Source organism: Barbus barbus, assembly GCF_936440315.1.
Source record: "Barbus barbus genome assembly, chromosome: 3".
NCBI classification, from domain to species: domain Eukaryota; kingdom Metazoa; phylum Chordata; class Actinopteri; order Cypriniformes; family Cyprinidae; genus Barbus; species Barbus barbus.
In genome coordinates, this window is record NC_136731.1 from 29,055,371 (window position 1) to 29,080,170 (window position 24,800).

Below are 24,800 nucleotides of genomic sequence, written 5' to 3' on the forward strand. Positions count from 1 at the left end.
TAAGGGCTGCTTCAGAATAAGCGTGTACGTCACATTATCCTGACTCACTGAACCTGGATAGCATTAGTCAGATTGCGTGAACTTGAATTGTCGTTTATGGAACTGCTTTAGTCCCGATTGATTTGTTAGGTTATTTCAAGTCAGATTTTGGACTTTAATCCCTGCTTTTCTTACCGTCTTTTATGGAACAGCCCCCTGCTTGGAAGTTTCTAGTGATCCTGAAGAGCTTGATTATCTGGATCAGGGGGCTGTTCCATAAAAGACGCTAAGAAAAGCGGGGATTAAAGTCCAAAACCTGACTTGAAATAACCTAACAAATCAATCGGGACTAAAGCGGTTCCATAAACGACAATTCAAGTTCACGCAATCTGACTAATGCTATCCAGGTTCAGTGGTCGGGGGCCAGGTCAGGAGTGGACGGGGCTTATGCGAGAGAACGAGCGCTGCGGCGCGCATGCGCGCTACACAGACAGAGCAGAATAGAATACTAGCGCAAGAATTCTGAATAAAATATACATTCTGCTAAAATATTTGTTGTTGGACATTAAATGTGACACACAGAATTTTACTACATATAAGTGTATTTTTATGATAGCAGCAACTGTTAATCACTAGCTCAAATGAATTAAATGTGTCTTCCTCTTATCAGTTAAAATGTACTAGGATTTCTATTATAAATTTACATTTTTAATTCAGTGATTTTAACTTTTGATTGTGTTTTTATTAGGGCCGGGACTCGATTAAAAAAAATAATCTAATTAATTAGAGGCTTTGTAATTAATTAATCGAAATTAATCGCATTTTAATCGCATACAAATATTTGACCTGAGAACAGTGAGAAGTAAGTTTTTTCATATGGATTTTTAGTATACCATTGAATAATGACTGAATACATAAGCTTAAGCAACAAAATATTGTTTATTTTTGTTCAACCAAGTCCAACAGACCAGTGCAATATTGCCATTAAGTGTAGCAATAGGGTATTTAGAAATATAGTAGCCTACATTTCAGACATTCAGGTACCCTATAGGTAGGTATACCTTCTGTAAACTGTTTTTTAAGTAAAACGCAATACTTTCAAGTACATTCAGAACATCGGAAACCCTGACTATTACTGTAGACAACATCTCTGTTGCTTCAGAGGCCATAACAGACTTTGCTATATGTTTAGCATTGAGGTGATACTTGAGGCTCGATGTGCTGCGGTGATATGCGAATTCCTTGTTTTTTTATAACAAAATTTCCCATCCACAGGGCCAACCAAAGCGGTCTCATCAGCTTCTTTGTCCATGTTCACTGTGGTTTGTTTTTGTCTGAACGCTAGTTGGTGCTCCAGTATAATCGGTCCGCCGAAAATCATCCAGTGAGAAACATTCCGCGGTGCAAAAATAAGTGCGATTAAAATGCGTTAAAAAAATTTTACGCGTTATTTTTGTGTAATTAATTAATCTAAATTAACGTGTTAAAGTCCCGGCCCTAGTTTTTATGCTTTAAAGAACCATTTTAGATTGTAATGTTTTAATGTTCTAATAACCATAAAAGGTACAGCTGTCATAAATTCAGAGAGAAAGGCTGCATGGCTAACTTCTGATCAACTTCTGATTTAACTATGTTAAAATGTCATTCGCCTACATTTTGGGCACAATACATTAAATACAGTTGGTTGAAGCCTATTTTTTATTTATTTGATTATTTGAGGTGTATTTTCTGTATACTTTTATTTTTGGACCGATAATAAATTAAACTGACTGTATGTGAGAGAGTCAGTGGTAATATGGATGCGTTCCTATTGGTCAGAGTTACAGGAGCTCAGCTTAGCCTGACAGTTAGCCTGCTCTGGACCAGGTTAGTTTGCCAGCATAAGTTGCCGGGGTAACTGAGTTTGAACTTTTTTAAGTTTGATTTATGAAACCGAATCTACCAAAAATAAGCCTGACTAACCGAAATAAGCCTGGCTTATACTCTAATCTTGGTTTATGGAACAGCCCCCAAGTGTGTTTGATTAGGGTTGGAGCTAAACTGTTCAGAGCTGTGGCCCTCCAGGAATTGAGTTTGAGACCAATGGCTTAAACTGTCAAATACAGTTTATACAAAGTTTATGTTAAAAAAAAACACATGAGTTACAAAAACAGTTGGTTATGTCTATGAAGGTAAACAGCTGGGAAAGAAATTGCATGTTTATATCAGACCTGTGTACCAGCAGCAACTATACAGCTAAAGACACAACAGTTAGCATGCTTTGCTTGAACTTTCGCCATGGCGTTAGAACTGGTAGTGGTCGCTTGTAAAAACACAACAGTGGTGCCATGGGTGGAAACATGCAGATTAAGGGGCGGTAATATTAAAATAAGATCCCCTTTCTATGTCACAGAGAAGCGAAATCTGAGCGGTTCGTTTTTTTCACAAGTCTGCTGAGAAAGGCTTATACCAAAAAAATATATATATTTAAAAAAAAATGTAATTACTAGGTTGTTCTTTTTTCACGTTTTCTGGGTTGGTAGATGCACCAGTGCCCCAATTATAGCAATTAAATATAGAAAATATTTGAATTTGTAAAAAAAAAAAAAAAAAAATCTGTATCTGTAAAAATACAGATTTTCATGAAATGTCAACTTTAAGATTTCCCTTCACTGGAAGTAAGGGGCCTAGCCCAACCCCTGAAGAACAACCCCATGCAACTTTACAGATGGCACAATGCAGTCAGGAAGGTAACATTCTCCTGGTATCCACCAAACCCAGACTAGTCCATCAGTCCGATAAACAGAGAAGCCTGCTTCATCGCTTCACAGAACACATATTTGGTAATGTGAGGCTTGTGTGCAGTTGCTCGGCTATGGAAACTCATTCCACGAAGCCCCTGTCTCACACTTTTTGTGCTGATATTAATTCCAGTGTTTGTTTGTAACTCTTCAGCTATAGAACCAGCTGAGTGCTAGCAACTTTTACCCGTGACTTTACCTTGTGGCTGAGTTGCTGCTTTCTAAACGCTTCGGCTTTCCAATAATACCACTTACAGTTGACCTTGGAATATCTATGAAATTTCACAAACTGACTTATTGCAAAGGTGGCATCCTATCACCGCACCACACCTAAATTCACTGAGCTTTAAAATGACCCATTTTCCAAATGCTTGTAAATGCAGACTGTATGGCAAGGTGCTTAATTTTATACAAAACTAATTACTAATTGTTGTATATGAAGCAGTGTAGGTTCATAGTTTTAATTTCACACATATTAAAAAAAATACAGTACTTTATTTATTTATTTATGCTCTCTTGAGTACCCATATTAAGGTTGTTGGCCATATACAAACATATGTTACTTACATACCTCTCTTTATAATGCACCTTCTGTTTATATTTCCTTGCAACCTAAGTTGTATGTACAGTCATTTGCACTGAGCTAGTCTCTCCCCATCTACCTCATAACTTGCACTATATGTCATAAAAACTGAATGTATATACACATTTTTATATCTATTTATATACTTTGTTATTTGCACTTCTGGTTAGATGCTAACTGCATTTCATTGGCTCTGTACTTGTACTCTGCACAGTGACAATAAAGTTCAATCTAATCTAATCTAATATGGTTACTTATATTTACTTAAACTGCTAAAACCTATCTATTCTTTACAGGTGAAATTGCAGTCAGCTCAGGTTTGGCTTTAACATATTACATATTAATTTCTTCTCAGTACAAATACCAAAAATGGAAATACAGAACATCCAACACTAATATTACTTAATGAATGAACAAAAATGAAAAAACACAAAATCATACAATCACTGCACACAAAAACTCAAATCTCACTTGAAATGTTAACTATAGTAGAGGGAGTATAATAGCTACTTTACCACTGGAAAACTTGTTTGTATTGAAGTACAGTATAAGAAAGTCTGGTTTACATTGTTTGAAAAGGCCTGTACATTTTGTTCTAGAACATAAATTATATACAGTCATACTTCAAAAGTGAATAAATGGTCAGATACACTCTTTAAAAAGGTGCTTCATGATGCCATAAAAGAATCCTTTAAGGATTCCATTAAGAACCTTTAACAACAGAAGAACCTTTCTGTATCACAAAAGGTTCTTTGTAGCAAAAGAAGGTTCTTCAGATTATTAAAAAAAGGTATGAAAGAGATGACCGAATGTTCTCAAAAATGGCATCGCTGTATGTGAAGAACCTTTTAAGCACCTTTATTTTTAAGAGTGTATCAATTCAAAATGCCTTCATATCTACAGAAGTCCGTGGTGTAATATCTTCCTGCATTTAATCATTGGAGGTGTTTTCGTCCTGCTCCACATCTCTGGTGAAGGTGGGAACGAGGCCTGTGGGAGTGTTGGTAAGAGTACAGTAGTCTTGTTTGAAATACGCAGGCACTGGGTTAAGGATAACCGGTGCTTTAGAAGCCTCGCAGTCCTCAAGACACTCGAGACTAAGAGCCGAGTCCTTCAGAGACAGAACATCCCCGTTCAGACACGTCAAGTTCAGAGACTGGAAGAGGTTGTCCACTTTATCAGGAAACTCATCGCAGAACAATGAAAATCCCTCACACGGGATGCTCGTCTCGCTGCGCGTATCAGGCATTTGGCACGGGGCCCAGACCTCAGCTGTGGGGCCCACATAGGGTGTGTGGCATTGTGCTGTGGGATACGTGCCCGTTTTCTCTACCTGACCCTGTAATGTGGTGACCTCGGAAATCTTGTCAATTTTTGAAAAGTCTTCCATAACTTGAAAATCTTGTAAAGGACTTTTTGCCAAAACCCAACACTTGTGAAAAAAGGAGGAGGGCAAACATTAGTAGGATCTGAATCTATGGATATATTGGCAACACTTTTGAATACCGTTCCGCCATTAATGAATATCTACACAGGAACAAATGACTAATGCACTATTGACATTGTAGTAACTACCATTACCTAACAATATACACTGATTAGTGATTTAGTAAGTAATAGCGCCCAGTTGAAACTGATAGTTTACTATTAGCTAATCAATCCTGGAGAACTCCTAAGAACTACCGTATACAGGTTCATAATTAATGTGAATTATGTATAATCAATTATTAATTTTAAAGTGAAGATCATGGTAACCCACTAGTAATGACACATTATTACCAAATCCTTCTAAAGGAGCTACTAATGATTTGTATCTGTATACTAAAGTGAAAATCATCATAACATCATAAAATTGACTGACTTCATTGTAAGCTTTTGAGATACATTTAAGGTTTTAGATAGTAATGACTCAAGTGTTACTACATCCTTCTGAAGAAACTATTCATTATTTGGATTTGTATTCTAAAGTGAAGATCACGGTAACCCACTAGTAATGATTTAAGTGTTACCAAATCTAACAAAATGAATTACTGACCAGGACCTTACAAAAACCTCAACAATGATTTCAGTCGTTACTAGGGATTTATCATGATCTTCACTTTAGAATACTGATAAAAAAAAAATGAGTAATTCCTTTAGAAGGATGTAGCAACACCTGAATAATTACCATCCAATGCTTTACAACACTCTCAAAAGCTAACGATGATTTAAGTCGTTACTAGGGATTTCTCATGATCTTCACTTTAGAATACTTATCCAAATAATTAGTAATTCCTTCTGATGAATTTGGTAATACTTGAGTCATTACTAGTGGGTTACCATGACCTTCACTTTTTAATTAATTATACATTATGTATTATTCATATTAATTATGAACCTTCTTAGGGAAGTATGAAAATATAGTACTGATTAGCTAATAGTGAAATACCACATTCGTCTAAGCACTATCACTTACTAATTCATTAATCAGAGTTTCTTGTTAGATACTAGTCATTACTAGAGTGCTAATATTGCGTTACTCGTGTTCTTGTGTAGTTATTAAGTAATGATGGAACAGTATTATAAAGTGTTGCCGATATATCTTACACAATCACATTATATATTATTACAATTTAAATTAAATGAAGTTTTCCATAAGAATAAAATGTAATTTATTCCTGTGATGTCAAAGGTGAATTTTCAGGATAATTACTTCATTCTTCAGTGTCACATGATCCTTCAGAAATCAGGTTAATATGCTGATTTGCTGCCCTAGAAACATTTCTTATTAATGTTGAAAACAGTTCTGCTTTAGAGTTTTTGTAAGTCAGTTTTGTAAGTTGTTGTTTTTTATATAAATTAACTTTTACTTTTATTCAGCAAGGATGAATTAAATGGATAAAAAAAGACATTTGATAAAAAGACATTTGTGACCCTGGACCACAAAACCAGTCATATTTCAATTTATTGAAATTGAGATTTATACATCATAAGGTTTCCATTAATGTATGGTTTGTTAGGACAGGACAATATTTGGCCGAGATACAACTATTTGAAAATCTGCAATCTAAAGGTGCAAAAATAAATAATAAAAAGAAAAATGAAATTGAGAAACTTACCTTTAAAGATGTCCAAATAAAGTTCTTAACAATGCATATTACTAATCAAAAATGAAGTTTTGATATATTTATGGTAGGAAATTTGAACTTGATCTTTACATACTATCCTAATGATTTTTGTCATAAAAGAAAAATCTATAATTTTGACCCATACAATGTATTGTTGGCCATTGCTACAAATATACCCGTGCTACTTAAGACTGGTTTTGTGGTCGAGGGGTCACATTTATAATGTTACGAAAAAGTCTATTTTAAATAAATGCAGTTTTTTTTTTTTTTTTTTTACTTTCTATTCAACAAAGAATCAAAGAATCCTGGAAAAAAATGTAACATGGTTTCAACAAAAATATTAAGTAGGTGTATTTATCATTGATAATAACAGCAAACAATTGAGCACCAGTTGATAAAAACTGAGCAACAAATCGACATATTAGAATGATCTCTGAAGTATCATGTGACCCTGCAACATTATAAAGTAGGCTACCCACTATCTCACAAGCCCTTTCGAGTCATGTCATGAAACCCCAAAGGATTTAAACCCCTGGTTATAAAACTATGGTCTATTTGAAGTGTGAAATATTACCTGAAAATCGCCTTGGTAATTTTGATAGAGTGGCTGGAAGTACGTTGCCGGTGTTGGCACCCATGAAATTTCTTTAATCTTAAATCTGCAATGCACAAATATCACATAATATTCCCAGTTATTTTCCCTGCGACACCTGAGTTGCTCATTATCCCATGTACGGCGCAGAATATGATAAACAATTACCTGGCAGCAGGAATGGACATAAGCAGAATTAAAAGTCCAACCATTGCAAGCATTCCAATGACAATCTTGCTGACTTGACTGGGCTCATCTTGTGCAAAAATCTTAAAGGCTTAAAGAATCAACAGAACAAACACGGATGGATCGACTTTGATTTTATGTTAACAGATATATTAGAAATGAGAGTGTAAATATAAACCAGCAGCTAGTATTCACTTCTGTGTGCTGTTTCCCATTTCACTTCGCTGCTCCAGTCGCTCCACGTTCCACTGTAGACCTCTCTTTTATCTACCTTACTCTTCACCATCACAGTGTATGTAGAGTCCGGATCAAGCTTCATTTCGTCAAGCTGAATCATTTCTTTGTCTGGTTGAACACTGACCTCCTTAAAAAATAATGTTAAGGTTAGGCCATTCATAGAACACATCTATTTTCAAACCAGGAATATGTAGATAGATGGTGACATATATGTTTCTTTGATGTGGGTGAAACAGAGGATGTTCTCTGAGAACATGCCCTATGAATGGCAGACATTCATAACTGAATCATGACTGTCTTACACTTGTGTGATCTCCATCTTTGTAGTACTTGAATTCGTATATGATGGATAGAGCTGCTCGGTAGGTATGATTTTCATATCCACTCTTCCAAAAGAAATGATACGTCCCATTTGCATACTGTACCGTCAGATTAAATGGGGTTTTTGGTTTAACTGCGAAAAGAGAGACGCTTCATGTCCATGTGAACTATAAACTGTGTAAATCACTTTTTTCTTTGATTACATACAAATCTACTCACTATTTTTTACTGGCTCAAAAGAAGCATCCAACAGCGACAAATTCATAATTCCATTTTCCCAACAATGAAGTGTCATGGAATATTCATCAACACTCCTGAAGCCTGATTGTACTGTGAAATTACAGATGTGATCTTCGTGTACTCTCTGAAGTTGGCAGCGATAATTCCTGTGTGTGAAAATCCATGTTTGGGAAAATCTTGCAGTGCACTGGTAATGCATATAAAAACTGAAAAATAGTGAACGAATTACAAATTAAGAGAAAATTGGAGTGAATGATTGGAGCATGCTTACTGTTTACTGATGATTGAATGAGCCTCCAGCCAGTATGATAAGTTTCTAGCAGATGTGACTGGTAGTTTTAAAGAGCAGCTGATGGTATGCCAGTAATCTGTCACACACATGTGCCCTTTTGTCAGAGATGAAACAGGGAAATGGTCTTACATTTTTGGAAATCCATTGTAACTGAAACTGCAGGTTTAAGAAACATGTTTTACCCTGTGAAGCGGCTTTAACCTGCACTGAAAAAGCCAAGAAAATGCAGAAAATCCCAGTGCGGCTCATTGTTCTTCTACAAAGCTGTAAGAACGCACTCTTCCAGACTTCAACTTGGCCAGAACTCACACTACTCCACACATGCAACTGACAAGATATGAAATGTTCAGCATAAATTATACAATTTATTCATTTAGAAGACATTAAAGGCGACAAACAAGTGAGGAATACAAGAACAATTCATCTTTAAAAAGCTTCAATATAAGATCCCCGCAGGTTCCATTCATTTAAATTCTAAGTCATTAAAAATGTTCATTCTGAACGTGTAAACAGTAAAAGTCAAAACACCCAAGTATGAATGTACGCTCAAATTTGAAAGAAGACACATATCAACTCACCAAATTTATTCTGAAGCATTAGAGAAATATTACATAATAGCGTGAAAGCTGAGGTCTGAGGCAGTGAAGGGCATCAAGATGGCTTTATATACAGAGAAGTTCCTGTTTATGTAGGAGGTCTTAACCTCAAATTGTATCTAAAAATCTCTCATTAGTGAAGATTGCATCTCAAGGTTCTTACTTCACCAAACATCACGAATGGAATCACACGTTAAACTCTCACAATAAATGAACTTTTGCAGGTAAACACATTTGCTTAGGAGATTTTAAACTGTATGTACAACATAATGTAACTGTAGCAAGGAGAGAGTTTGCACACATTATGCACAGAAGAGTTCACATACTGGTATTAAATCTGCATGCATTTTGAATAGGCCTAAACATAATTCTTTGTTATTTTTTTATTATACTAAATTCTACTAATAATACATCTGTAACATTTCCAGTCAACTTTCCCCACGTATGACTGATTCTAAAAATGACTGCAGCTGACATTTAGCGCAGTGATTTAAGAGATTAAAAGTTACAAACATGAACTTTTACTTGTGGTTTTCTACTGTACGTCACAGTGTCTTTTTCATCTTTCACGTTCAGCTATTGCAGAAAATGTTTTAAAAGTGCTCCTGCATTATACAGTTTGAAAAATCAGGCCACAAATGTTGCTATACAAGTTGATGTTTCTTATATAAGGAAAACGGTAACACTTTACAATAAGGTGTCATTTGTTAACATTAGTTCATGTATTAATTAACATGAATGAACAATGAACACTAAGTTTATTACACTCTTTATTAATCTTTGTAAATGTTAGTTAATAAAAATGCAGTCGTTCATTGTTTGTTCATGTTAGTTCACAGTGCATTAACTAATGTTAACAAACAAAACTTGTGATTTTAATAATGCATTAGTAAATGCTAAAATTAACATTAACTAGTTCTTAGTTCATGTTAACTAATGAACCTTATTGTAAAGTGAAAACTTGCTTGTTAATACTTATTTGGCTGAATAGCTTTTAAAGAAAAAAAAAACTGTACAGTAATAAGGCTAAAAAGGTCATGTAAGTTTGCCTCAAACCCTCCATTCTAGCTGCAAATAAAATCTGTAATCACCTCTAACCATCAGAGTGTCTACTTCTTAGTAATAAATAATCATTAAAATAAAGTGCATGAATCATTTCATGAAAATCACAGCATTAATGGAAAAATGAAAAAGTTAAGAAGCACTTGACAAAAAAACAAAACAAAAAAAATCTAATATTCTCTCTGCTGAGCTAATGATTTGTACAAAAGATCTGATATGTAGAAATACCCGTAGTATTATCAGGTGGCTGGCATTTTGTAGACCTGTCTGAAACATGCCTTTATCTTGCTCAGAGCAAACTCTGATAACTGCAACATTGTGTGCAATGACAGAAGAACCGCAAGCTCATGCCTTTGTCATGCAAAAAAGTCACGAAATGCATAATTCTCAGTCTTACCTCATTAGATAATCAGTACCTAAACACTGGTCGCACTGCATGTCCCATACTTTTGCTACATGCTGAATAAATGCACTTCAACTGCTGCTGGGAAAGTACAGAGCTGCAGCTGAATATGTAGTAAGATGGTATGCCAGTATTGAGACATACAACCACATCATAAAATCACCACAGTCTTTTGTTTGTGTTACCATGTAGATAATGTGTTACTTATCTTAGGTTCCAAACATATTTACACTTTCTGTAAATACTTTGAATATTAGTTGATCAGTATGGGTTTTTCAATGACCGAATCTGGAACTTGAACTTAAAAAAAAATGCACAGATTAATCTTTTTTGGACGGGTCACCTGACATAGTAAAAACCCTTGCACTTTTGGCATGTCTTTTTTTTTTTTTTTTTCTTCAGTGGACAATGATTTGGCATGCACTAATTCTACTCTTGCACACTAAATGCAGAGGTTGTGTGGTTAATTTGGCAAAATTGCAAATGAATAATAATAATTCAAAATGCTTTTTATCATTCACACAAAGAATGCTAACTATATTAGCATCCACATCAACCCACAATAAAGTTCTATTTATTATAGAAGCATACTGGAGTTCTGTTGACTGCACTATAAATGCTTGAGCTTGTTAAAGCAGGGTGGATTCTGATGGATTGGCTGTCAATGCCTTTATTGTTCTGGAAAATATCATTCTGAAAGTGGAATCATACCTCTGTATTGTTATAGTTGTGGTGTGAATTCTCTTAAATTTCTTGGTGTGAACGGGCCTTAAAGGACACGAATTATGGAAACCTGCCTCAAAGTAGAAAATAATTATTTAAAAAAAAATCAACTACGACTTAATTTATTGCGATTTTGAGCTATAAACTCACAGTTACGTTTTTATGCATTGGTTTTTAATCTGAGATGTTATTTCTTGTAATTGTGACTTTATTTCTTGTGATCGCTTATCTCACAGTTGTAATACAGCTCAAAATGTAATTATATTTCTTATCTTAATCGCTCACAATTACTACATTGTTTTTTTCCCTTTTACTTTCAGTCAAAAATGGGCTTCCGTAGTTATAGCGATTAGAAAAGGAAAAACGGAGAAATTTTAAAATGTAGTAGGATTTCAAAAGTAGGATTTGAAGAGAGTAGTTCATGGGAAGTTCTTGTGACAACGTCACATTAAAAATAATCAAGTTTTACAAAATTTTACTGAAATATAAAAATAAGTATGATGGAAAAAGTACAACCCAGTCCATTAGAGTGACAAATAATTATTATTAGTAGCACAACCTCTGACTACAGAACTTAATCTGGTTAGACGCCATATTGAATTTAACACGGATTAAAACGAGGCTGTGAAGAACAGGTTTACAGACTTTACAAAGTATTTTATTTATTTTTTAACAACACTACAATCCTTTGAATGCACTGCACTACATTCTCTCACAGCCTTGTTTCCAAACCTGTCAAATATTAAATATGGCGCTACCTTGACTAAAGTCTATAGACCTAAAGGAATGATAGTATGCAAATTGAGATGCAGCCACACACACATACTGTCCTGCAGTCTTAATGTAGACCAACGTCCTGTGAATGATCACACAGCTGATGTCTAATGAGTCCATTTATGCCACAAATACAGTTCAGTGTAATAACAAACAGCTCACAAACACATTGTGAGCAAGTTAGCTCCAACCAGTGAAGTCTTCAAACAATGTGTAGATTCTTTCACTTTCTGTTGCCTATTATTCTGCAGTGATTTAGTTTGTTCTAGCAATAGTAGCTCCCATGAACATCTACTTTCCATTGCTGTGGGCATCAACTTGAACTGACGTAAAAGCCACCCACTGTTTGACATAATTTGAATGGGAGCGTCCCACGCCTTCCAGTGATGAAGTCTCGATCTGCTCGTTCCCATCAAACGCAGAGGGGCTGGAACAGTCTGACTCCAGAAATCCACTGTCTATTGTGTCCAAATCCAAACCCATTTGTGGGTAGCCGTCATCGGACTGCTCATTAGAACTGTAGGAGTCCAGCGAGACCTGCTCAATGTTCTCCAGGTCGTGCTCCTGTAGATGCCAGTCATCAAAGTCTGAACCCTGTAAACTCCTCCCGCCGTCCGGTACAAGAGGCTGCCTGTCATCTGTCTCAGCCGCTCTCTGATTGGAGTCTTTGTCGTTGAGGAAGTCCTCTAGGCTCTGACTGTGACCGGACCAGTCGGCCATGACGCCCTCTTGACCGGACACTGTAACGGTGTCCATCGATATGTGGCCGCCGGAGTGTGCGATGCCTTGACTGTTGCTTCCAAGGAAGTAGAGTTTAGATGAGTTTTGACCTGCCGGACCAAAGTCCCGCTCGGCGGTCCTGTTAGCAGGTTCCTCTGAGCTTTCATTCTGCTGTTTCTCACAAAGCACCTGTAGAGTGGTGCTCTTCTCAAGGACATCAAATCTGTTGAAGGTCAGGACTGGTCCGACCCATCTCTGAAATAAAACACAAGATCCTTTTTCATTTTGTCACAAAAATAAATTTCTTTATGCCCCTCTCAAAAAAGTAAACAAATTTTAATTCTTAAAATCATTTTCATCTAGTATACTGGTGATGTGAAATATATACACTATCATTCAAAAGTTCGGAATAAGAAAGACTTTTTAATGTTTTTGAAAAAAAGTCTCTTATGCTCACCAAGGCTGCATTTATACGGTTTATACAACAAAAACTGTAATATTGCAAAATATTACTACAAGTCTTCTCAAGTCTTCAGTGTCACATGATCCTTCAGAAATCATTCTGATATGATCATTTGCTGCTTGAGAAACATTTGTTGTTATTATTATTATTGATATTGAAATTAGTTGTGCTGCTTAATATTTTTGTGGTAAAAAGTGATGGACTCCGGCGTCTTTGATGAATAAAAAAAAAAAAAAAAAAAAAAAGACAAATGTTCTAGAAAATTATAAATGTCAATAATATCACTTTTGTTCAATCGAATGCATTCTTGCTGAATAAAAGCATTAAATTTAAGACTTTACAACTATACATCTTAAAGCTGTATGAAATTCTAAACCAAATGAACTTGCTAAAACACTGATTAACATCAAACCACTTCTTCACAAACAAGTCCTACTTGCAGATAACGCGAATGACACCCGTATTCACCCTAACCATCATTTCCTGACTTTTAAAAATGTGTTAATTTATAAAAAAAAAAAAAAAAACATTCATTAAATGTTTTTACATCCGTATGAATGGTTAGTAAATGCTCTTTAACACATGAAGATACAATTAATCACAAAGCAACATTTGTCGAGTGTTTGGTGCACACAGAATAAAAACTAATTTTCTAAACAGTAAAACTACACAAAACAATAACGTAAAAAAAAAAACCAAACAAAAAAACAACAACAACAACAACAACGTTTAATTATTTCAATCATTAATTCTGTAACATTCTCAGAAATCTATTGATAAATCTTTAGAATAAGAGGGGTTGGAAAATTACAGCGGTGTCATGGAAAAATTTACACCAAACACGGAGTAGATCAAAATAATTCTCACTAACACCTCTTCTGTTTTGACGGAGTATGTAAAATTATACAATTCTAAAGTATATCCTTTTGGAAGTTAAGAGACGTTTAATGTTTTTTCCATTTGAGGTCACCCCAGTCTACGGATGTCGCACAGCTCTCAGCATGTTACTGACCCCTACTGGAATACATGCTCACTTGCAGGTAAAAATAAAGAAAAATACACACACACACACACACATACACATATATACATATAATACAACTGCTACAGTTCCTCAGTAACGGTTTTGCCACAAGTTCACAACACTGCCACATTTCAGAACGCTTGGGTTTTAGAGAAATCTTCAAAATCCTCAGAAAAGCTGTGACTATTAATATCTTGTCAGTTTCACTAAAGTCCTCTGAGGGACAAAAATAGGCTAACTCAGGAAGCAGCTTTTTATTTCTGTTGTGCCAAGCCTCAGATAAAGGGTAGTATTTTCAGCTCACACTAGCCTACCCAGCGGAATATTCACTAAATTCCCCTTTAGTTAAAAACAACCATTTATAACTACCCACCTTATCAGAGTTTGGTACTTTCGCATAGTACTTTCCATTTGAGGGGAAAACTGCTACTTTCAGTTTTCACGTTTAAGGCAATCTCAAGCAAATGTTTAGAGAGCCCTCCTGTTCCTTTGAAGCCCCTACAGAATGACTCATTTGAAAAATGTCACATTCCCCTATTGCAAGTGAGGTTAAGCATGTTGCACTTCTGAAAGTCCCCAGACAAGATGTGTTATCGTGCTCACACACGCACACACACATACACAGAGACTTCTGCTTGTGCACCAGAAATTTATACAGAAAAAAATACCTTAAAGTCTCCTTGATATGTATGGTAGAGTGGTGTGAAGTACTCATGAGGGCTTGGAATGTTTTGCCACAAGGACAGCTTTTTGATGCGCCCTCTGTAGATGCAAAAAAGACAAAGGGTTTTAGGACTGAAGTGTAGTTTGGTGGATGCATTAACAGGCAGTTATTGTAGGACAGGTTTATTTTTGTAGTGCTTTATACAATAGAGACCGTTTCGAAGCAGCTTCACACAGCATTAAAATGTGAAAGTAGCAGAATCAATTATGCACACTTCAAAAATAATCAATTTTGCTACAAAGACATGCTGATTATGTGCTGAAAGAGAAATGGAAACAGCAGATGTCATGAGAAATGTCAAGCTTTATGCACTTGCAGAGCTTGTACGTCTGACTTCCTCCGGTTTTTTACCTACATGAAAATAGACTGTCTGCAAAAACATATCTGCTGCTTTTGTGGTTTTCGTGAATGTAGGAGGTGAGAAGGCACTATTCATATACGATAAATGCCGTCATATCGATTACTGGAAAACTCAGGCGCTATCGAAATTTAAGATCATACTCGTCTATAGTCTTTTATTAAGCCCGCCACTTTGTGGGATATCAGGCAAACTTCTCAGTACATTATCTTTCAGATTTTCAGGAATGAGTGAACGGATCTAGATAGTTTCAAAAGTTAATACAAGCTTCACAGGCATATGACTTACAGTTAATAAAGTGACTCATAAATTGACTAACAGTCATAACAAGAGAGGTTTGAGTATGCTTCACTTCTCCATATTCCACAAAGTGACTTCTCTACAATTTGTACAATTCCCTAAATGTGCCTCATGGCCTTTATAAAGGAGCCAGACTTCTTGATTTCAATTTTGTCTTTGTCAAGTAAACAGTTTTTACTGAGAAAGGTCATTTATTTCAGACTAACGCATATCTGAACTGAAACAAAGTGAAATATAGGACAAATAAATGTAAGATTGATACTCACAATTTCCCACTGTACACAAGCAGCACCACCACCACAACAGGAAGTGCCAACAGCAGGAAATAGTACTGTTCTGACTCTGGAGAGTCAGAAGTCCATTCAACGCTGTTGCTCCATTCACTCCACATGGATTGAAAAGTTGAAGGATGCACTGCAACCTGAACTTCTGCCACATACTGCCTTCCTGGCAGGAGTTTTTCACTGATGATAACCATCGAGTGTTGGTTCTGCTGCAGGGTGTAATTTTGCGCCATCTGAGGGAGCATCACATGGTATTCAGAAAAATGTCAGCTAAACTCTGCAAAATAGGTGTACTTTTATATTACACATATATTATACATATATACACGTATATATACACGTACACATATACATACATATATATATATATATAGAACAAATTAATTTTACCTGATCTGGGTCACTTTTAGCTCGTAATCGTACTCTGTAGTATAATTTTTTATACAGAGAGTCTTCTGCATAAGCCACAGCCCAGGTGAGGTTGAAATCCCCATCAATTTTTGTAATCTTTAGGTCGAAAGGTTGTTTTGGCTTAACTATAAATCAAAAAGAAAACCAATGTTAGCGCATTGTACACAAGTAATCAAGACTATTGAATTACAGTGGGGTCGAAAAAGCCTGAAATTGCTTTTTGATCAAATCTAAGTTTTTTAAACATTGGTGTTCTTTAACATTCGGATGTTACTGTATCCACCTTATTATGCAAAGCAGAAGTGAGCTACTTTTTGTGAACACACAAGACTTCGGATTCATTAGCTACTATAAGAAAGTGTAGTAAACTGTAAAACTACCTGCAGTGCATTTAATAATGATAATACGTTAAAATAGTTTGACAAGAAATAGCAGTTTGCTATATACAGCAGCATAACATTGTTTTTGTGCTGCTAAAACAATCTGAAGTGAAAGACACCAGAAGTCTTCAAGTTACAAAAGTACACCCACACTCTTATGTAAAAAATTAGACGGATATGACGTTTACATCAAGGAGATATCAGGACATACTAGATCTGTATAAAACAATTTTTTCAGAGTGATTCGTTGTTGGGGTCTCCATATTGCCTTGTTTGCCCATTTGTGTTACTATGATAGAGCAGTTAGTATCAAAGGACATCATCATATCCAGATCCTCTGGCTCCATTGTGCACCAGGATTGTGGCGATTTGATAGTGCAGCTCCCATTCACGGGTTCAAATTCATCCCTGGAAAACATGAAAATGTCCCAATTAAACAACATGTTGCTCAATGGAAATGGCGGCTTAAAAACAATGAGCAGTCTAGACAATGTTTCAGCAAAACGAGCCACTATAGGAATTAAAGTAAGAACACTTTGTTCTAGATCTGTACCTGCAATCTGCCACAACGTGACACGAAGCTGCCCCTGCCGAGTCAGAATTGGAGCAGTTGAGCATAGAGATAAAGTCTGTGGTGCAGGTCACACTGCACACGCCGTCATCTGCAAACAGTGATGTGAGAGGAAATGTGGTCAATCGATCTACAGAAACCGTAGCATTTCTTCTCAAAACAACACCGGAATAGGTCAAAGGACACCAGCTAAATCGCTTTTACTGCTGCAGCTACACTAGAGCCCTACGCGGGACTGTTTTCTTAAACCCGCACCCGCCCGCTCCCGCTGAATTTCTGACCAGGACCCCCCGCTCCCGCAACCTGCGAGTTCCACTCCCGCCCGCGCCCGCAATGTTTGTGTCCACTCCCGCGAACAATGTCAACAAAGCCTTTCCCGGCAACAAAGTCAAACGGTCTGATATCTTTACAGCAAAGTGCAACACATTTTTCTGTAGTTTCTTGCTTAACGTGAGCAGGAAGTGCTGTATTGGGGAATGAGAGCTTGCTTTGACCAGAGAGAACTGTGCAGGTATGTCGCCTCAGGGCAGAGGTGCCAGATGTATGTCCGTTATAAACGAACACTTTTGCACATTTATCGCAACTAACGAAGATTAGTTCTTTCCCATTTTTTTCCGTGGCAATTGAAAATTGTTTCCAGATGTCTGACTTGCCTTGGTTTGCTTTTGGCATGTAAACAGCCGCTTTAATTTTCTTCTCAACTTCATGTGTTGACTCCATTTTTATTGCACGTCAAATCCCACCGATTCCCTCCCGCAAAATTTTCTGACCGCCAAATGAAACAAAGGTAAAACCGCCCGCTCCCGCTAGATTTGAGTCGGGTCCCGCAGGAGCCCAAACCCAATGCAGCCCTCTACTACATACTTTTGAGGGTGTCATGTTAAAATGCTACGTCTTTACGTGTTTTACAAGATGTTTGATGTAGAAGAATGGATGGATTGCAATAAATGTACACTTACCGCACTCAATAAGTCCACAAATTACAAGCAAGGCTATGGCTTGCCATAGAGCCATCATGGAGGAGCAGGGAAAGAATCTGCGGTCGGCCCTGCTCAGATGCATTGTACAGAGCCCACATGCAAACTGCAATCAAAGTAAATAGGTTTTCGTACTGCTGTTATGTATTAATGTGTAATAAATTAATTAGTTGTCTCTTCAAATTATATATTTCCAAAAAATTAAAACAACAAATGTAAGAAAATAATAAACACACACAAACACATATTATACATATAAAATGCACAAAACCATGACAACGATGTATCAAAGATTTTTTTTTTCATAAATAGTTTAGTCTATAATCAACATATTTATATTAAACAAGAAGATATTGTCAAGTTCAAAAAGATGAGTGAAAGTGCCTATAAAAGAAAAGAAGTCGAGTAATTTTCAAACTTACCTTGACATCATTCCCATTGAGTCTGTTTACAAAAATCTAAAATTTGAATGAAAATATGAAATTTGTTGTTCTCAATATAACACCAGTTGCACATTGCATAAGCCTTGACATTTAGACCATGCCAATCTACTGATCAACATGCACAGTCAGAGTACTTGACTGCTTGTGACAAAAATATGACATGAAGGATGTGGTTGTGGTTAAAACAAGAGCCTATTTGCAGATGCTCCTCCCCATGTGAGGCCAATTAAGGGTATTTCCTGTTATGTAGGTGTTGTCCTCAAGGGACTGATAAAAGTGCAATGTCATCAAATTCAGATTTTAGGGGGGTTCAGGACAGTTGATAACAGATAAATCATGGCTTAGCATGAATTAAACAACAACGACAACAAAAGAATAAATGAAAAATCAGTGATAATGTGTGACATTATATATTGCGGTATCAGTGCTGTAATATACAATACTGAATGAAACAAAACATTGTCAAATATTAGATTGTGTTTTGAATATTAGACACTAATATGTATCAGCTCAATCATATTTACAACAAGAATACATGTGATGCTTGAGAGCTAAGAGATCCTATATGTGTCTAAGAAATGCCTGACCAAAATGTTTAATGTCTTAAATCAGTGGGTTTCTCTAGCTCAGTTTGTAAAAACAAGCAGTACAGAAGTTTAAATGTATTGTTATTGCACTAATCAGATACTATTGATGATTATGTTTTAATCAGTTTAATTGTTTTATTAATCAATTATCAATTATTTGTTCTTCGTTTGCTTTGAATTGGACGTTCAGGTGATATTCATCAGCTTGTGTTTATAGATAATAGCTTGCAACTCATTCTCTTGTAATTAAAGGAAACAATCTATTCAGTTTGACTCAAGACATTTGGACGTCGTTGAAAGTTTCACACAGGCATCTGCGTGTGTGCTCACGGGTCCTAATTATCTTGGCTAAGTGTCTGTTTTCTTTTTTCCAGGAGGGAAACTTCGATAGATTTTTGCTTTGAGTTTGCCTTGAATTCCCAATTAAACTGTGCTTGGTCTAGAGTACAGTACTCGTCTTCACTGGAAAGGTATGTGTGAAGTAAAAGCAGAGTTAATTTCTGAGCGTTTACTGTAGTTTGCGGTGTTTTTGTCTGCGGCTCTTGTTAGCTAGCCAGCTATGCTAGGCTAACAGTTTATTCATACCGCACGCAACGCGACAAACTACAGCGCGCATGGATTATAATAAAGTAAATGCATGCATGCATGGAGAGTAAACAATTCTGGCCATGCAGTTTTTACGCCAGCAGTTTATCACAACAAAGCGTGAATTGGCTCATCCAAGCGGCTAAAGTGCGCAGTGAGGGATGCTGGTGTGCGGCATCGCGCTGAAAATGCTATTTATTTATTTTTTTTTGTCCAAATTTTTTTTTTTTTTGACCAAATGTTCTTTATAGTAAACCGCTTTGATTTGTGCCAAGTATAGAAGCCCTGAATGTTATTTACATGCTTAAGCCTTCACACTTTTCCATTGATTCATAGATTTATTTATTTTTTTTTACATTTTTATTTATTATAGATCTTAAGTGTCCGCTAACTGATAACGGTTATCACTTCCTCTTACTAAGTAACCCCCCCCCCCCCCCCTCTTCTCGTACAGTCACACTTTGTTTAGTTGGATGAAACGGTTTTGTTATGAGAACAGTGCATATTTTTAGCATTTTCGCTTCTCCATTTATATATTGTTCTCTCCCGAGAGATTTTTACTGTGCACCTTCAATATATTTTCATTTTCTGCAACTGATAATAATGAACATTATACTTGTAATTATCAAGTCAGCATGAAATAAATTCACCTCATCTAAATGCATTTTTACACCGTAAAAATAGTGAACAATGTACTGAGTTACTATTACAGGCGATTGACCTGTAACTTTTTTTCTTTTTTTTTTTTTTTTTTTCCCTGATTTTAAATTGTTGTGTTTTAGGGTTAACAGATTATCAGTAAAATTAATTAGTTAATGGATAGTGTCATGGCAGAAAATAATGTTCCTTTTTTATTTTTTGCATGTGCATATGTTCTGGGCCTTGATCTTCTGGTTCTTGACTTGCATTCATTTGAGTGCAGTGCCCACATTTCTATCTTAATCAACAACCAATGGATAGAACCAAGTCCTGTCCTACATATTACCGTTTAGATAATCCATTGTACTGTAAGTCACAATACTGAAAAAAAAATTGCGTTTAATTTTGGTTTTAATAACATTAACAGCCTCTGAAGATAATCTTAAAAATGGCATTTTATTGGGTCGGATTATTTTATATATTTTTCAGATGTGTAGTTTGAGAACATGGAATTATGCACATGCATTTCTCTTCCTTTTCCACTTCACCTTTAAACTATTTTCTTGCAGGAGTTTGGTTGTCGTTGAAAGTGGAAAGATGTGAATCATGCCCAGCTCTGATTATTTTTTTTTTGACTCCTGATGATGAGTATCAAACCTTCAAGGTTATTAATCAGGAAACCTTTTTGCTGTTTGGCTATTTTTCATGTCATTGCATTGAAGGGAGAGCTGTACTATTCCTCCTTTTAGCAACCCCAGAGGACATGCTTTTAGAGTTGTATTTAATAGGGAAACATATATTAAATGGTTGTTATGTGAGTGTATTACAACCTATTAATAACTACTGGTAAAATTAAAGTTTGCACATACTGTACATAAGAATCTGTAGCCAGCAACCTTATGTTGAGAGATTTAATTGTATGGTTTAGTCAGATCATCTACTAATGGAGATTGTGAAGTGTACAATCATTCTGCACTAAACAGGAGTGCGTTTCATATCACTATTGCTACAATTTCACTACTGCGTGTTCTTATAAAATGGAAACTAAAAAGCTCTATATATCTGCGACACTATGGTGACACTTCATTGGTGTGAACCCAATGTGGTTTTAAGGTTTACCTCTTATGGTAGTCTCAACCAGTTGGATGAACACTTTAATTTTTTTGTTCTTTTTTTATTAAAGGCCAGAATGCAATAAAATTCTGATGAATATTATTTGGAGCCCCCCGATATTCGGTCTTGTAATAACTTATAAAGGCTTAATATGAAGTTGAATATTGACAATGCAGTTTTTGAAATTGCTCACTGACTGTGCCTAGCAGACACATGCATCTTATTTAAGAGAAAAACATTGTCCATGTTTTCCAGATTTTCAATCATTTTGTTGGTCACAAGTCATGTCTGGTATAGCATTAAGTCGTCTCGCACAAGAACGGAAGGCTTGGCGGAAAGACCATCCTTTTGTAAGTATGCAACATTTCCGATCATAGATGTGCAGTTGTTATACAGAAATTCAGAAAGGGGGAGAGCGATAGAGGTTTGTTTAACTGAAGTGTTTGAGATGCAACAGGTTTATCGAATATGTGTCAGTTTCCAATCAACTTTTTATTTATTTTTATTTTTGTTTTTGAAAATTATGAAATTATTTAGAGTTTTCGTATTATCCTTCGGATGAAAAGCACTGAAGGGGTTAATGAAGGGGAGTATGTTCCATCTGTGGAGGAGAAACTATTTTAAGATGTCACCATTTTAATTTATTCTGTTGAGAAGTCACTATTGAAACTGTTGGGGTGTATTTGCTCACACAAATGAGACCACAGATTAAAGAGTTTCTAGAGTCTGACATTTTGAAACCTTTGCAGCCACCCACAGGATTTTTAAAAAAATTTTTTTTTTTTTATTATTTCTCTCAGGGTTTTGTAGCCGTACCAACAAAAAACCCTGATGGAACTATGAACCTGATGAATTGGGAGTGTGCAATCCCTGGAAAAAAAGGGGTAAGTGTCAACTTGAATATTAATGTGGTATTCATAGAACACAAACATTGCATCCAAGTTTTTAAGACCCATTACTATTTACAACTAGTATTTGCTTTCATCTCAAATGTGTCTGTGTTCTGTGAACTCTGTTATGCATTGCTGTGATTTGGGGAACAAAAGTGTTTCGGATCTTGTTTATTACTATGAAGGTAATGCTAACTTTTTTTTTTCTTTTTTATTATTTTTGTTTTTCAGACACCGTGGGAGGGAGGCTTGTTCAAACTTCGGATGCTGTTCAAGGACGACTACCCTTCCTCTCCACCAAAGTGTAAATCAAATGTTTAGTGGATCTAATCCTTTGTATGTACTTTGTAGTATGCACATTGTCTAATTATGGCTGGTTTTTATCATGTGACTTCAACAGGTAAATTTGAGCCCCCTTTATTCCATCCGAATGTATATCCGTCTGGTACCGTATGCTTGTCTATATTAGAGGAAGACAAAGACTGGAGGCCTGCCATTACAATCAAGCAGGTAAAGGTCAGATCCTTAAAGGTTGCACCGCTTTGTAAATTGATGGACGTGTTGTTAAATGGTCTTTAAATGGAACGGCCAATAACAAAGTGTAGTAGTTCAAGATTAATGTTTAAGGATGAATTATATTTTCATTGGATTTCATTTTCAGGTTTTGTTCTAAACTGAAATGCAAATGTTCTATTGATTGGTGCATCTTAAAGTCTCCTTAAACCAAATCTTCCTTGCAATCCTGAAGAGGGCAGTGTTATCTCATAAAGCTCCGCAATTGATTTATGTTTCTAGATCTTGCTAGGAATCCAAGAACTCCTTAATGAACCAAATATTCAGGACCCCGCACAGGCTGAAGCATACACAATTTACTGGTATGCACCTCCAGCTCAAATATAGTCTTGCCTGTTGAGATTGAAATGCTTATTGCCTCTGTTATGAATCTTGTGTTTGCGTTTCTTTTGCAGCCAAAACAGAGTGGAGTATGAAAAAAGGGTCAGAGCACAAGCCAAAAAGTTCTCGCCGTAAACCACAAGATTTCGCACTGTATTGGAAATGGGTTTTGACCAGGTCTCCTCGCCCCTGTTACCCCCCCCCCCCCTTACAAATCATATCCCCTTCATACTAATTTACTGCTGGGCTTAAAGAATGTTGTGCCATTTGTCAATCCACTGATGCTCGTCCTAACAAACTCTTCCTGGGGGTTTTAAATTTTGGCCTTTTGTATATATATAGTATTTTTGTTTGTTTTGTTTTTTGCCCGTTTGGACAACAGAGATGCTCACACAAAATTGTGAGTTGTGGATATTTTTTTTGGTGGGTGGGGTTACTTGGTAACAGTGCTACACATTTGCAAAAAAAGGCACAAACATCATCCACATGCTGAAGGAATGATATTCCACAGATGAAGTATGAGCATAAAACTGCTTTTGTTTTGCTTAATCTTGGTTTTCTTTCAGACTGGCCTCCTTAGCCTCTTTCATGGTTTTAATAATTTAAACCTTGCTATTAATGTCAGTATTTCAACTGCTGTAAAATTATACTTTTATACTTTCTTTACTTTGGGTTGGCGTCTGTAGAGAGATTTCCATTCCTGATGCAGGCAGTGTACTAAGCATGTACCATTCAGTATGATAGCGTTGTGCTGCCTCGGCCGTCTGTGTTTTGTAAAAGAAGAAAAATACTTAACGTAAAAGGCCTCTGAATCAAATGGTTAGTTAACCGCTGCATCAGTCTCTTTGTGTTCATATGGTGTTTTGTTCATGTAAGTGTATAGAGTAAATAAAATGTTTATACAAAGCCAGTTAGTTGTGACTGCAGGTATGTTCTTCTCATGAATGGATTGATTTCAACCATCTTGAAAGGTAAGTCTTCTCATGGTTCTTGATCGTGGTCACTTTTTGATGTTTGAATGCCACTGGAATGAGGTTTGGTTTACTGCCATTATATATAGTGAAGGGAAGTGAACACAGAAACTTGTGAATTTGAGTTAAACATCTGGGAAGAACTTAACTTGCCTCTGGACCTGCAGTATGCATAACAACTTTGGAAATTGTTATTGAAAGCAGTAATTGTATAGATGTTGTTTGTCGTAATCTTTGGTTTAAATTTGAAAATGGGCAGAAATGAGTGTTAATCTGATTTAATAATTGTGTAACAAGTATTTTATAATGTCAAGTAGTAGACAGGAATGGGGGGGGGGGGGGGGGGGGGTGACAAATTTATCAATTTATAACTTAAAAAAATAGTAGACACCAGAAAACGGAATCATATTATTTTTAAATGATTAAACACTTTTCATTAAATGTGTTAGTAATATGCATATAAATTATTATTAGTGATGATATCAATTGTTTTTTTTCAAAGTTCTAAGATTTGTGATCTCTTTACAAGTTTTATGACTCATGTTTTGAATATGATAGTGATAATGTAACCAATCTGACAGTGAAGTGCCA

At 36.0% G+C, this 24,800-nt stretch overlaps 3 protein-coding genes across 3 annotated transcripts; 1 reads left to right on the forward strand and 2 right to left on the reverse strand.

The window, feature by feature from the left end:
- Positions 1 to 3,246: 3,246 nt before the first annotated feature.
- LOC306848733 (interleukin-21 receptor-like) lies at positions 3,247 to 8,952 on the reverse strand. The gene is made up of 9 exons (XM_079383469.1): positions 8,896 to 8,952; positions 8,500 to 8,644; positions 8,297 to 8,411; positions 8,005 to 8,171; positions 7,767 to 7,918; positions 7,423 to 7,591; positions 7,210 to 7,318; positions 7,024 to 7,108; positions 3,247 to 4,774 (listed from the first exon to the last, which is right to left on the reverse strand). The coding sequence occupies exons 2-9, from the start codon at positions 8,564 to 8,566 to the stop codon at positions 4,274 to 4,276; spliced, it is 1,365 nt and encodes a 454-aa protein (XP_079239595.1). The 5' UTR covers positions 8,567 to 8,644; positions 8,896 to 8,952; the 3' UTR covers positions 3,247 to 4,273.
- LOC306848725 (interleukin-21 receptor-like) lies at positions 8,671 to 18,697 on the reverse strand. Its single transcript, XM_079383459.1, has 8 exons — positions 18,510 to 18,697; positions 18,070 to 18,193; positions 17,093 to 17,201; positions 16,751 to 16,947; positions 16,139 to 16,284; positions 15,731 to 15,981; positions 14,751 to 14,844; positions 8,671 to 12,850 (listed from the first exon to the last, which is right to left on the reverse strand). The coding sequence occupies exons 2-8, from the start codon at positions 18,170 to 18,172 to the stop codon at positions 12,167 to 12,169; spliced, it is 1,584 nt and encodes a 527-aa protein (XP_079239585.1). The 5' UTR covers positions 18,173 to 18,193; positions 18,510 to 18,697; the 3' UTR covers positions 8,671 to 12,166.
- A 601-nt stretch (positions 18,698 to 19,298) lies between these two features.
- On the forward strand, positions 19,299 to 24,147 carry LOC306848517 (SUMO-conjugating enzyme UBC9-B). Its single transcript, XM_079383118.1, has 7 exons — positions 19,299 to 19,587; positions 21,710 to 21,804; positions 22,255 to 22,338; positions 22,576 to 22,648; positions 22,745 to 22,854; positions 23,140 to 23,219; positions 23,313 to 24,147. The coding sequence occupies exons 2-7, from the start codon at positions 21,739 to 21,741 to the stop codon at positions 23,371 to 23,373; spliced, it is 474 nt and encodes a 157-aa protein (XP_079239244.1). The 5' UTR covers positions 19,299 to 19,587; positions 21,710 to 21,738; the 3' UTR covers positions 23,374 to 24,147.
- Positions 24,148 to 24,800: the final 653 nt, after the last annotated feature.

Excerpts from the sequence above, each read along its gene's own strand:
- LOC306848517 (XM_079383118.1), top strand. The coding sequence starts at position 21,739 with ATGTCTGGTATAGCATTAAGTCGTCTCGCACAAGAACGGAAGGCTTGG. Across the intron at positions 21,805-22,254 it reads GGCGGAAAGACCATCCTTTT|GGTTTTGTAGCCGTACCAAC; the intron begins GTAAGTATGCAA and ends TATTTCTCTCAG. Across the intron at positions 22,855-23,139 it reads CTGCCATTACAATCAAGCAG|ATCTTGCTAGGAATCCAAGA; the intron begins GTAAAGGTCAGA and ends TTATGTTTCTAG.
- LOC306848733 (XM_079383469.1), bottom strand. The coding sequence starts at position 8,566 with ATGAGCCGCACTGGGATTTTCTGCATTTTCTTGGCTTTTTCAGTGCAG. Across the intron at positions 8,412-8,499 it reads GGTTAAAGCCGCTTCACAGG|GGCACATGTGTGTGACAGAT; the intron begins GTAAAACATGTT and ends CTCTGACAAAAG. Across the intron at positions 8,172-8,296 it reads CATTCAATCATCAGTAAACA|GAATTATCGCTGCCAACTTC; the intron begins GTAAGCATGCTC and ends TTTCACACACAG.
- LOC306848725 (XM_079383459.1), bottom strand. The coding sequence starts at position 18,172 with ATGCATCTGAGCAGGGCCGACCGCAGATTCTTTCCCTGCTCCTCCATG. Across the intron at positions 16,948-17,092 it reads CACGTTGTGGCAGATTGCAG|GGATGAATTTGAACCCGTGA; the intron begins GTACAGATCTAG and ends CATGTTTTCCAG. Across the intron at positions 16,285-16,750 it reads AATTGTTTTATACAGATCTA|TTAAGCCAAAACAACCTTTC; the intron begins GTATGTCCTGAT and ends TTTGATTTATAG.